The sequence below is a fragment of the Cyprinus carpio genome, chromosome A14 (assembly GCF_018340385.1).
Source record: "Cyprinus carpio isolate SPL01 chromosome A14, ASM1834038v1, whole genome shotgun sequence".
Taxonomy (NCBI): Eukaryota; Metazoa; Chordata; class Actinopteri; order Cypriniformes; family Cyprinidae; genus Cyprinus; species Cyprinus carpio.
The window spans coordinates 24,174,647-24,189,705 of NC_056585.1; the positions used below are offsets into that span (position 1 = coordinate 24,174,647).

General features: G+C 34.5%; 1 protein-coding gene across 1 annotated transcript in view; it reads right to left on the reverse strand.

Annotated features, from left to right (window-relative positions):
• mid2 (midline 2) overlaps positions 1-15,059 on the reverse strand; it is an 87,736-nt gene that overhangs the window by 6,600 nt on the left and 66,077 nt on the right. Inside the window, 3 exon segments of the mRNA XM_042770329.1 lie at positions 7,859-8,020; positions 13,429-13,533; positions 13,694-13,869. Coding sequence (XP_042626263.1) covers positions 7,859-8,020; positions 13,429-13,533; positions 13,694-13,869 — 443 coding nt within the window.

The window sequence follows — 15,059 nt, forward strand, 5'->3', positions numbered from 1 at the left end:
GGGTCCCGTCCTAGGGGAGGGGGGGTACTGTCACGGTAGGAAATCCATTGTTTCCAACGTGTCATGTTTTGTGTTTTGTTTTTGTACTCAACGTAGTCTCAATGTGGATCGTTGGGTTGATTGTGGTCACCTGTGTGTTAATTGTCTCGCTCCAGCTGATCCTCATCACCAACTGTTCCAGCTACATTATACTCACTCATGTCTGTGTCTGTTTTCAGATCCTCATTCATGTCTCCACTTCCTAGTTGACCAAGGATACCGTCTTCACCGTGTTCGTGTGCTGGATTGTGTTCGTGTTGTCGTCTTCGTGTCAGTGTTCCGGTCTGTTCCTGGTTTCATCCAGTTGACCGTCTTCACCTTCATACCTTCGACTTCACCATCCAGGCTTTCTCACGCAACCGTTTAGACCTTGCGTTTCCATTGCCTACATTCTGGACTCTGCATATCAATAAACCTCTTTCTGATTGCCTGCAAATTTTGCTTCTCCGCTCTTTTACCAGCCCACTGTTTCACAATTACTCCCATTTTAACGGCTCTAAATTGGTTGCCGGTACATCATAGAGTTGATTTCAAAATATTGATGTTTGTTTTTAAATCTCTAAATGGTCTCTGCACCCGCATACCTCTCTGACATCTTTTAATACTGAACACATCAAGGGGGCAGGGGTCTATGGTCCACAAGTCACTAGGTACTTCTCTCCAGTGCAAGCCGTGGCAGCCTCGAACATGACTGAAGTGGCAACGAGGGGGATTGTGCGTTTGCCGTTGTTGGACCTTGGCGCTCCTGGAATAGTCTTCCTTTTTATATGAGATCCCGGTCCTCTGTACATGAGTTTAAATCAAAGTTATGTCGGGTCTTAGGCTTGATGACTTCTGGTCTTATTGCTTTCTTCTCTTTGTTTCCATTTTGTATCTTAGTATTTACACTCTGTAAAGCACAGTGCTCAATCCTGTTGAGTTGTATTTGTGCTATATAAACGAAAATGAAATTAAACTGAATGAATGAAAGAAAAATACAAACTATACTACTTCTGCTGTGCTACTACTACTAATATAACACACATAATATATAGTATTGGGTTTCTAGTATAGTAGCAATTAGTATTATTAGTACTATAAGTTGTCTAACTTATATTTCACCAAGACGTCCCTTCCATGTATATAGTACATAAAAACATTATTTGCTGTATTACGAAATTAATCTATTGAGGTTATATTAATTCTTTGAATTATACTATTGTGAATGTAACTATTAGGGTCATGGTAAACTTTGAATGGAGTGATTTTTATAAATTCTGTTATTATTTGTCTGGTGGGTATATGTATACATCTGTTATGTGAAATAGTTTATTCAGGAGAGTACCTAAAATAACAATAGACATTCAAGGTTTGCTGATGGCCACTGCCATAGGGGCAAGGGTGTTGCGCCCAAATCATGCCGGGCTGATGGGCAGACTATGAGCACCAATCCATTGTAGGGCCGTACGACAGTAATACAGTAACTTAAGCGATTCACTGCTATCTATGCTCTCCTTCCTAACCATGCCCCAAAACCCTACCCCATCAACACAAAACTTTCTGCATTTCAGACTTTAAAAAAAACTACACAGAGTAGGTATGTTAAAAACCTTTAGTTTACGGGACCTCCAAAACCATATTTACGTTTGTAATACCCATTCTATACACACATTAGTGTCCTCTAAAGTTAGAAAACACAACACACACACAACACACTCCACACACACACCACACTACCACACACACACACACCCACACACACACACCACACACAGCACACTATACAACACACACACCACACACAACACACACAGGCTTGGTCTCCACTTCTAATGTCAAAACATTCAGGTTTTCAATCCTGTGGGGGACATTCGGGTTCCCACATTGTAGCATAAAAAAGTACACAGCTTGTCAATGTGATATTTTCTCAATATTGGCTTTATGTACGGTCACCAGCCATGGCAGTGCTGATTAAACAGGAGAGACCTCCTATAGCAACACAGTGTGACTCTACACACACACAAACAGACAGGCTTATTTAATGCTGCTGTCATTCAAAATTCTACCTTCACAGGGCAAAGTAAACATGACATTAAAGCTAGTCACCGAGAAAAACTTGAGCTGTCACTTGTTAGTCATTATGAAGAAAGCAATTACAACATTTGCTTAAAATATCCCACAAATGAGGCTCAAACCTACATCACAAAAGCATTACGGTTCTATATGCTGTGAACTACAACTTCAGCTGGAATTTGTAGGTATTTATACACCTTTATTTTAAGTTTACTGGACCTTCTGGAGCTCTAGAATTATTGTAAAAAGACCTGAAATCATTTTAGCAAAATTTCTGTAAAAGTTGAGCACAGATCACAAAGAAGTCATTTTCAAATCAAGCTTTCTGCTGGTCAATGCGGTGAATTTGTGACCAACTAAAATGGTTGCAAAATCTGTGTGGGGGAAATACTTTGCCCTCACGTGAAATTCCTAATTGCATCGATCCCCACTGAAAAGACTGAAAAAAAAAAATAATTAAAAGTGGCCTCATCTTAAGTCTCAATCTTTTATGGTTAGAAGGACACAGAACATTTGAACACTGAATGGAACGACAATCAAAATAAACCATATTACCCATCAATGTCAAGCTGCTAAATACAGTGCCCTCAGAAGTTATCTGGACATTTCATTTAAACAACAAAAATTGAAGAATGGCACTGAATTCATACATTTGGAGATGCATTGAATTCTTTTTTGATTTTTTTTGAAGTCAGTTCTCCTCAAGTTCTATCTGACTTGTAATTCATCACATTAACTATGAACATGTTGCTCTAAAGTTTGTCAATCAGTAAAGTGTTGCAATACTCTTTGTCTTTATTTTGAAAACTATTTCTATTTATGCTGTAGAATCTAGCAAATTTGTGCTTTGATATCCATCTTTAAAATAAACAATGAAACTGTAGCTTAATTGTCCAAATACTTTTTGGGGCCACTTTATAATCAATAAGCATATTTATTCTGATTCAGCTGGGTGATACCATATTTAAAGACGAATGATGAACAATACAAAAACATCAGAATGGCTGGAGACCAAAGGAGGCGCTTGCTCAAATAAAGAACAATCAATGTGGATTAATGATATCCTATGATCAACAATGCAACCAAAGCAGTAGATAGAACACAAGAAGAAAGAGGATCCATTTGAGGCAAAAAGATAGATCAGTGGGAATGAAAGGCAGTGATTCGGCTTGATGTGTACGGCTGAGTGTCTAGACTTGAGTTTCTGCTCAGACCCCTGCTGTCGCCAGTATTGTGGATCTCAGCAATGCCGTTTGAACATATTATCTCATTCAAAGTTCAGCTGGAGAAACCCAACTTTGATTTCAGCACAACCTGCAAAGAGCCATTTGATGTCTTCCCGTTCTTACTCTGTAAGCCTGGCTGCGCTTCAGGCACACAGTCACGTACACACTGATGATGGACCGGGGGATGAAGCAGGAGCAGGATGGAAAATAAAAAGGAAAAAACACACACACACACACACACACACACACCCCCCACAGTGTACTGCATTCAATTCTATTGTATTTAATTCACATGGTTTTCTTTTGGTGTACAGCCATTAAAAAAAAAAAAAAAACATATATATTTTATATATCTATAGTTATATATATATATAATATATATATACTATAAATATATAAAAATATATATATATATATTTATATAATATTTATATTTAATTTATTATAGTAAGAGGATTTTCAAAAATAAACATTACAATATGCTTATATAATATGTAAAATATTTTAAGTTGCATTTCGATCAAAATATACTGCATATGCCATGATATGTACTGTTTTTGTGATATTTATTATATAGCAAATCTCAACTGCATTACTTTTTTGTTACAAAATTTAACTATATTATCAGCAAGCTCTTTATATAAAGTTAGAAATATAAGTATGGTGATATATACTATTTAGCTAATCTCAACTGCTTGCATCATTGCAAAATGTACATTATCATCAGCAAGCTTACATTTTTAAATGTGACTTAAACACATGACGATATTAAGATATTATAAACATTAACATCATGTTTTGAGACTATGTGTATTGTGAATTGTGCTACTCAAATAAATTGAAATGCAACTTGATATTAAATTTCTTATATAAGATACAAGTCAAACCACAAACCACACAGCTCATTTGTCTCATTAATATTAAATAATTACATCAGAAATTAACGATGTGGCATTTGAGGCTAAAAGTGAAAAGTACGGAGGCCAAAGAGCCAAAGAGAGGGCCTGTGATACAATCGCTTCTACATCTTCTCTTCCTTTGCAACTAATAGGTAGGTTTACCTATCTGAGCATCTAACTGCCTCCAATAAATAAATAAATAAATAAATAAATTAATTAATTCTATGCTTTAACTTTTTCTCTTCTCTTATTATCCTCCTGTCCTAGCTTTTTACTATTTTGAATGATAACTGAAACCTTGTATAATGGGCACTTCTCATGTTTATTGCCATCTTATGATACATCGCTTGTTGTATTCCTCAACTGTAAGTCGCTTTGGATAAAAGCATCTGCTAAATGAATAAATGTAAATTTAAATATATAGTCACCACTCAAAGGCTAATGAGAAATTAATTGTAGATGATAAAGCGAGAGCTCTAGGATTCGACTGGGGGTTGAGCACGCTCTCACTCTGGATTCCTGAATCAAACAGGAAGTGATTATGTAAATATCTTTAAATAGCATTTCTCTTGAGACGGGGGAAGTGTCTGGACTTTCACGGTCGAGTAGGCATGGCAAGTACGTGTGTGTGCAGGAGAAAACGTAAAACAGAGAATTGGCCCAAAACCAGCTTCCTGTTTTATATGCTCAGATGGGCAGAAGCCACAGCTGTGGCAAATGACAGTGGATTCTTTGGCTATGCAACGGTTAAAATGTTCTCTCTGATGCAAAGCTATATACAGCAGCTTTAGATTTCCTACTTTGAATGCTAATGATACTGTTGTTCAAAGAGAGAAAGTTATACAGTAGTTCTTTTATTCCTATAGCTAAGTTTCCGAAAGCACTAAGAATAACAGTAGTGCTTGATCTCTACATTATTTTTCCCAATATCAGCATTGTAGCACATACACTACTGTTCAAAGGTTTGGGTTTAGTATAGGTTTTTTTTTTTTTTTTTTTTTTTTTTTTTTACAAATTATTAAATTATTACAAAAATTAAAAAATGTATTCTATTATTCATCAAGGACACATTAAATTGATCGGAAATGACATTACAGACATTGAGAATTAACAGAAATAACAAACGATTTCTATTTCAAATGACTGAACTTTCTATTCAAAGAATCCTAATAAAATCCCCAATTTTCACAAAACTATGAAGTTTAAAAAACTGATAAAAAATGTTTTTTGAGCAGGAAATCATCATATTAGAATGATTTCTGAAGGATCATGAGACACTGACGACTGGAGTACTGACGCTGGAGTAAAATTCAGCTTTACCATCACAGGAATAAAATACATTAGAATAGAAAACAGAAAAGTTATTAATTAAGTTATAATAATATTTCACAATATTAAATGTTTAGATAATATTACAATCTTATATGCAACATTACAAGTAATTACTAGTCCTTCTCTCTTGGTGTCTAAAACAACAACACAAAAACATTTTAAAGGGTTTACAATTTGAGTCTACATATTAGTAAACTTACAGCAACATACTGTATATATGCTCACCTACATTTTTGTAGGACAGGCTTTCACAGCACAATACAGCTGAAACACTGGAGCTCTCTGTGTGTGTCTGGGAGAAAATGGCATTTAATGGCACTGCTGTCCAAAAGCAGCATTATTACAGTTACAAAAAAGACAGGTGGGGGGTGAGTGATGGAAAGTGAGAGAGATACTGCTGCCGTATTCTCACAGAAGCTCGAGAAAGCATGAGAAACAGACAATGAAAATGAGCGAGAGAGGAATGCTTGCCGTTTCCTCCAGACATTCCTGTATTCCTCTCAAACTCCTCCACAAGGCCACAGAGACACTCTGATGCAATAATCCATTTGAATGCTGTCAGCTGGTGTGCTTCATCTTGATTGAGTTCTTTGCTGTGAGACAGCTTAGGTGAGGGACCCAGGCTTTCCCAGACCTCTCTCTCTCTCTCTCTCACACACACACACACACACACACACACACACACACACACACACACACACACACACACACACACACACACACACACACACACACACACACACACACACACACAGCATTTTAACACCAATCCAACTGATGGTTCTTATTATTTGCATGCTCGGTGCCTGTCACAGACTGAATGCCGAAGTTATTGAGCAGTAGAGTATGACAGAGATGTTATATTTGCACTGATGTACAAGCACCATATCTACTAGGACTCGGGGTATTAGACCTAAGAGGTGCAGACTGGTGCGTTTGGCTTGATTTATCATTCAGATAATCTGTTAATAATTTCTGATAATTTGGGATTATTCACATCAAGCCCTAAACTTCCCTACCAAAAACCTATAATATTTGGGGTTCAGGGCATATTTTCCATTTACAAATATTTGTATGAGTGAATTAGTGTAAAACAAATCTTCATTTTGGGAGTAAATAGAGTGCTGCAGCCAGTACGAGTCCTTAAACCTGGAAACAGTTAGCATTTTTGTACTTTTAATTCTATTTCCTGAAGTCAAACTTTTGTTTTCTTTTTGGTTAAGTGCCTGTGGTTTAAACAAACTCAAGATATGTTCAGTTTTGTTTTGCAACATACAATACATGAATAATACCACATTAGTGATTTTGTTTAAGCTTTTACTGTTGATGTCTTGAAAAAGATTACTGCTAACAAGCGACTAAATTCAGGAAAACTCAATGTGCATATGTGTGCAAAATTTTTATTACATTTATGATGGTCACAAGGAAAAAAAAATGTTACGCCAGGTTCTCAATTGCCCTCTGAAGGTATTTACATTTATGCATTTGTCAGTTTAAGCATGTTAATTTCCCTGGGAATCTAACTTCTGTACTGCTTGATCTTCATGAAAGCACACACACACACACACACACACACACACACACACACACACACACACACACACACAATTAATATTTAAATTATTCTGAATTTAACGTAAAAATTATTACAACACTGCTTATAATGATATTAATATTTTTTTGAAATTTTGAAAGTATTTTTCATTGCAAATATATTTTTTTAATAAAAATAATTAAATTATTTAAAATCTATTTTAGTTAAATACGGTTTTAAAAATCATATTTTCTAATATTTATTTTTATTGTAATATGTGAGAAGTTTTGATGTTAAAAGTTTACTATTTTGTTTGTTTTCAAGTGTGAATTTTGGTAAATTGTATTGAATCAAATTAGGGTTAATTTGACCTGCAACATAAAAATCTTACCCAGAATTCAAACATAATACAAGGGTTAGTTCTGGCGATTGCATTTAGGCTTCAAATTTCACAACACTTGTGTCCATTTGTGAGGATTATCTTGATGAACAAAATGTGTAAGAAAGAATTCAAAGGCTAGTGGAAATATCCTACTGGCTTCTACTTGTGGGAGCCAGGGTGATGCAAACTTCTTGGATGAACTCCAAAAATACATCATCCCTGCAGCACTCTATATTATTGAAGTGAATGTTGAGTAAATATTGTGTAAAATAAATGTTCATTTTGGGAATATATTGCATACCGCTGTCAAGATACTTGCATTAGCTATTGAAAAAGCCATATCGATTGACGACTACCAAGACTTTAATAAAAAAACCTAAAGGCCTGGACTTACTATTGGTTTTGAGGCGAGCAGGTTCACTGTTTCTGCTGCCTGCCTGGTTGATAGCCTTGACGAAAAAAATGTAACGGGTGCCGCTTTGCAGGCCGTGGACTGTGTAGTGATTCTGCTTGATATTGGGCACGATCATCCAGCTATCTACAGAGTTATACAGACCTGCAAGGTAAGAAAGACAAAGCATAACATTAATCACAGATTCAGCATAGTTTTCAATCATTCTTAGGCAGGACTGTGCTAGTACACATTAACATAGAAGAACAGTGCAATAATCACCACATCACATACAGATAAATGTCTGAACACACTGTGATTCAAAAAAGAATGAAGTGCATTATTCAAGGCATGTCTATTTCTGTTTGATGTGAAAACATATATAGCACACGTTCGTAGAGAGACTCGGGATGTTTGCCTCAGGCAAACAGATGCCCACCAATCCAGATCCTCATGATGCACCATTTGCCCAGAATGTCCTTAGGAAACATCAGCACTGCCATTAAAACCACAGGCATCCACACACAACATACTTAGATATAAAAAAATACTAATTAAAAAGCACAAGCATAAGTACTACTTGCATCCATACATTATACATATCAGTTAGATAATAAAAAACTACTAATTATATTCAATGCAATTAAAATGACAAATCCAGAAGATATGATAGTATAATTATTATGATGACGATGATACAATTACAATATATAATAATGATATTCTGAATATTTATATATATATATATATATAATCAATCAATCAATCAATCAATCAAAACAAGACAAAAAAAAACAAAAAAACTGTTTGTTCTATGTATGGGAGAATTAGCCAGGGCCTTTAATTATAATATATAATAATAATATATATATAAATAATAATATATATATAATATATAATATATTTATGTACCAAATGTGCTTAAAAAGAATTTTCCTCTCCTCAACTATCGTTAATAAAAATAAAATCAAATTAAATGACTCTCCAATGTTTATTCTTCTATGTGCCATCCTAGGGATGCTTAAGCTCTAGATCAATAATCATATTATAATAAAATCTTAAAAATCCCTCTTGTTCAACCACTTACAGTCAGCACAAAATGTCCCTTTCACAAGGACATCTAACTCAGCCATTTCTTAAAAATCCCTCTTGTTCAACCACTTACAGTCAGCACAAAATGTCCCTTTCACAAGGACATCAACTGCACAACAAAACTTCAAATAATCAAGTAAATAAAAAGTACTTATAAAGTTAAAAGCTTATAAAGTATTAACCATTCGCATCCACCATCTGCTGATAACTGGATGAAAAAAGCAAAGCTTATAAAGTATTAACTATTCAAATCCACCAACTGCATGTCTGTAATATTTTTTCATGAGCAAAAAAGTCATTTGATCCACGTCCATATCAAAAAAGGCGTTTGATGTTGTTGTTTGATGAATGGAATTAGCATAGCAGACTACAATATGCTGCTTACATTGTAAATTCTCTACTGTTGCTTGACATTCAGAGGGAGAGAGACTTCAAAGAGGCGCAGATGAAGGTATGTGTCACTGGCTAAAAAGAAGGCAGGGTGAATAGGGATCCTAGACGGTGCATACGTGAGTGTGTGTTGGCAGATGAAAGGGAGCTAAAACACAAAACTGGAACAGGGCTGCTCCCAATACTGTTGGCAGTTCCAAACTAGCCTTTGATGCTTCTATTGTGTGTGTGTGTATGTTTCAATGACTGTGCATGTGTTTAGATGTCATCAATGTCAACAGGACATGTACTGTCATAAGAATAATTAATCCTGGTATGTTAAGAGAATGGACAGTATGTGTATGTGTTATGATCCCACATGAACATATTTTCTTAGAGATGCAAAAACATACGGTCACATTCACCGCAAGAATAACATCTCACTTCTGATCGGTGGCCACTGTGGACTGTGTCTTCATTTCACATTCACATTCTTGGGCAGCTCTCCAAAGCCCAGCTTATGAATATCTTAAGGTACAAAGACCTTGGCTTTGGCAGAAACCACTTAAAAGGAACAGAAACCTAACATCACGATGCACCGTCTTAAGACGAACAATGCCAACATGCAAAAATAATATGACACTTAATCAATGCCTGGCTGACCAGTCTTGTGATTATCTGCTCAATGATGGTGCTTTGAGATTCACGTCAGATACAGGATGAGAAGCATCCACTATCAAGGCTGAGGATAAATCATGGAAGCAGGACAGGAATATTGACCTAGTAAGCATGTCGCAGATGTCTGTGAGAGAGTACATCAACCAGAAAGCTGCTTTCAACATTAAGCATGGTATTTAAGCAATATGGAATAAAAGGCGATGCTGTACTGTATATACACTATTGCTCAAAAGTTTAGGGTCTGTAAGATTTTAAAAATGTTTTTAAAGGAATATCTTATGCTCACCAAGTTGACGTATTTAATCAACTAAAACAGTAATATTATGAAATATTATTTCAAATGAAATTAACCTTTAGCTTTTTTAAAGTTTAAAGCTGAAATCAGCATCATTACTCCAGTCTTCAGCATCACATGATCATCATTCTAATATGCTGATTTACTCAAGAAACATTTACTATTATTATATATATCTTTTTTAGAATTCTTTGATGAATGGAAATTTGAAAATAGCAGCATTTATTTATTCATTTTTTAAAAATCTTTTAGAAATGTCTTTATTAATGTTTTTACCTTTGATAAATCTAATGCAACCTTGCCATATAAAACTATTTATTTCTTGAAAATAAAAAGAAGTTAGTAGTATAAGCAATCAATCCATCATTTAGACAGAATTATATATAAAAATATATATATTTTTAAATGAACATTTGTCATTAGAACAGATTATTTAGAGGCCTTTTTTATACGTGTCTGAGCTAACTGCAGAAAAAAAGAAAATATTCCTTCAATTTCTGACTTACTGATATTACATACAATAGCTGACTAACAAAAACGTCTTCTTTTGTGTTCCACAGAGAAAAGAAAATATTCCTTCAATTTCTGACTTACTGATATTACATACAATAGCTGACTAACAGACATTCCCAATGTTCCCATTCTCTGTTTGTCTATATTTAAGATTATTTAAAATTTGTTGGTGTTTTCAAGGTTACACAGCACATTGAGCTAGTGTTTTGCAGGGACACACATTATCAAATGAACAAGAGTTATGTTGGAAAACAGACACACAGAGTCAGATGATCACAATAGGGTCTTTTGTTAGACTGGTCTGACCTCACTCATGTTTGCACAACTGTCAGCTTTACAGTTGTGTTTGACCATGTGTTTGCTGGCCCCTGTAACATCCACGACTCTCCCTTTTTCCATAAACTGCCCATGAGTCACAACACACGTCCCTGAGCAAGAGGTGCGCACGTCAGATTAGGTGATGTGTCCCGTTTCCACTGCAAGGACAGCGGCATTTGCATACTGTTTGCTGCAGGTTAGCATGCCAGTCCGGCGGCTTGTATCACTATCAATCAATGTCACAATGAGAGCAGGAGCAAAGAGCATTAGCTCGTGTCAGATCTAATCAGGGCTGATGCCAGGCCAGTGCCCTCACTTTCACAGAGCTGGCGATAAAGTCCGCAGACAAACCATACCCTCTCAACAAAAACAATCCTCGAACGACTCTTTCCAGCCAAGGCAAATGCTTTTCTGCTTTAAAGCCCATTTCACAGCTAATTTATTCTCTAAGCTTGAGTTTTGGCTGGTGCATATGAATTCTGGGCATGTTTAATTGATTACAAAAGGTGGGTATTCCAGTCATGGGAGCTGTGCTATTACACATATTGGACTTGAGTGCACTGCAGGGGGAATGTATAGATTTTTACATAGCACATGACTCTTATTTTATATGTCAAAGGCATGCTATTGGCATACAAACTGACGGATCACAATAAATGACCATCATGAAAAAGATCCTGCATGTTATTCTGAGCCCTTGAAAAGTATGCTTTTGCTATGAGAGGCTTGCAAAATGTAATACACTTTTGCTGAAGGGAACATAAAACAAGCCATCAATTTCACTGGCCAGCAAATATGATAAATGATAAAACGCAAGAAAAAAAAATACAAATATTATTCCATTAAAAATGCCTTGAAACTAAATGTAATTGAACTTCTTCATAGAAGAAAATCCATCTACAGCTGATAGATCCTGACCGGGGGCCAGAGTATTTTTTGGAGCCACTTTCCCTGACTTGGCCAACGGCTGAGAAAATGCACCAGCAAAGACACATTTCATCTCATGGGAGCGAAGCATACGCATCTAAGAATTGGAGCATTTAGGCATCCGCATTCACAGAGCAATGCTATAAAAAGGTCTGGGAAGAAAGCATTGCTCTCCATTTCTGTGTCTGTTTGTTTGTATCCTCTAAGGAGCCTCCAGTAGCTCTGAAGATGTTTCGGGGCTTCTAAACTATCAGCGGTTGAAATAAATATACCGTGTTTGTTACCGAAGCTGGCTGAATGAAAACTGAGGAGCAGGTCTGTGAGTGAGAGAGTGAGTGAGAGGAAAATGCTGTATCTGTACTGTCCAAGCACAAACAAGTTATTTACTGGCCTTTAAGCAATTAAGCCTTAAGACGCTTTCACTCCACAGCTCCATAAAAGCTAGACTTAGGGCTTTTATTTGCAGGTGCACCAACAAAACAAAATGAATAGGGAGACAGGTAGGTTTTCAAAAACCCTATGAATCATTTGGAAAAAAATTAAAATAATAAAATGATATACACCACTGTTCAAAAGTTTGTGGTCAGTAAAATTATTCTTTAAATTAATACTTTTATGTGGCAAGAACGCATTAAATTGATACTTTTCAAAAGTTTCTTTAAAGTTAATACTTTTAAAAAAAGAAATTATACTTTATTTTGACAAAAATACAGTAAAGACAGTGTAAAAAAACAGTTATTTTTCACAAAAAGACAATGTAAAAAAAAAAAATCTGTTTTCAACATTGATAATAGTAAGGGTTGCTAAAAATGTGGCTTTGAAAAATACATTACATAGTATATTAAAATAGAAAACATGTAAACTGCAATAATATTTCACAATATTATATATTTTTAAATAATATTTCACAGTATTAATGTTTTTATGCACATAAGAGATTTAAAAAAGAGTGCAGCAATATCCTATTTATATTACTAATTTAAACTAATAAAAGTAAAAATTAAGTAAAAGATAAATAAATGAAAATAAAAATACAATTAATTAAATTAAAATAAACTGAAAAAAGTCATACCCATATAAAGCCCAATATGATTTTTATTTAATATAAAAGCTTGTGCAATCCTTATAAATAATGTATGTATAATAATAATAATACTATAATAAACCTTTTATTATAATAATAATAATACTATAATAATTCTTTGTTTACATTTCTATGGCAAACATTTTGGTACTGTGTAGGGTCACAACTTAATGTCTAATGTAAAGTTTGTGAACAGAAGCAAAACCAGCTGAGAAGCATTCAAGTATAAGATCTATATGAAGGTTTCATGGAAAAGAGTGAGATAGCAAGCTGTGTAAGTTGTGTATTTAGACTCACTGATGAAGTTGGTCTGGCCAGTGTAGATGGTGTACTGAAGCTCATAGGAGGTGACGCTGAATTCATCTTCAGAGGTCCAGTGCACTGTTATGGTGTCATGAGAGGCTGTGGATTCAGGTTTGGAAAAAGGATGGCTGATGTAATTCTGGCCATTTGTCAGATACACCATGTCATGTATTCTTTAACTTAACACTAAAAGCACAGAAAACACAATTAAAACAATTTGCCAGATACAGCATGTATTCATTAACTTTGCACTACATACACAGTAGGCACCTGTAAAAGATGGTTTCAGTTTTCTCACTGGTTTTACCTGTCAAATAATCCAGTCCTTCCAGAATTTTCTTTTCTCTGGAGAAATCAAGGGCAAAATTGTCAAAAGCCTGGTTTAGATTGACGTCTGGGATGAGGACCTGGGAGGAGGCGGTGGCCATGGCAACTCTGGGAGGAAAGAGAGGCACTGGCAATTAATTTATAAATGTTTCTATTTACAACAGTCTATTTACAGGCTATAAGGCTGTATGTGATTTCACCCACAGTGACAGAAATTATAAACAGCATCTGGCAGCGCTCAAACCCAGAGAAATGTGTGTGGCACATGAAATTCAAATAATACAGAAGACAGTCAGTAAGGATGCCATGAGACCAGAATTCTAACCAGTTTCTACCAAAACCACTGAAATTTTATGGTTCTTGAGAACAATTCTGATTCTGTATAAAAATAATGATATTGTAAAATAATGGCATGTATCCTTTAACTATTGCTATATTATTCAATATTATATTTATTAAAATCTATAATATATATATAATTATAAAATATATATATATATAAATATACATATATATATATATATATATCTGTTACATATATATTACTATAAATAATTTTTATTTTAAGGAAACACTGTTTCTAGGTACAAGTTTTTAATTAAACGATCAGTAAGTAGGAAAAAACATTAAGAACAGTGAGCAGTTTTCTCTTTTCTATAATTTTTTTTTAAATATTTATACATATTATATTACATATAACAATTATTCAATTGTTAGTTAATCCATAAAACACTGTTTTAAGGCACAAGTTTTTAGTAGACAGTAATGAGGAATTAAAAATCATTAAGATCATTGAGCAGTTTTCTCTTTTGCCTAAAAAATCTATTATTATATATATTTATATATATAATTATTAAATTTTGTTTAATTCAGGAAACATTGTTTTTAGGTACATGATTTTAAGTAAATAGTCAGTTATAAGGAACAACAACAAAAAAAATTAAGTTAACATTAACAGTGAATAGTTTTATTAAAAGATATTCATACATATAATTACTAAATTTTTATTTCATTAAGTATTATTGTTTTTGAGTTTTCAAGTAAACTGTCAGCAATAAAGAACAAAAAATAGACATTAGGATCAGTGAGTTTCTCATCAATTTTTGAATGATTAATATTATTGCACAATATTATTTAGCCAGCATTCGGTCTATTAGACTGCATTTGCACAGATATGATAACGCAACACAGATCCCTCCTGTTTTTGTACCTGTTTACATTTCCACAAAACAAACCGCCTGTGTTTACATTAATTGCTCGTCAAAAACGCATGACAACACAAAGTCTCTCTCCACACC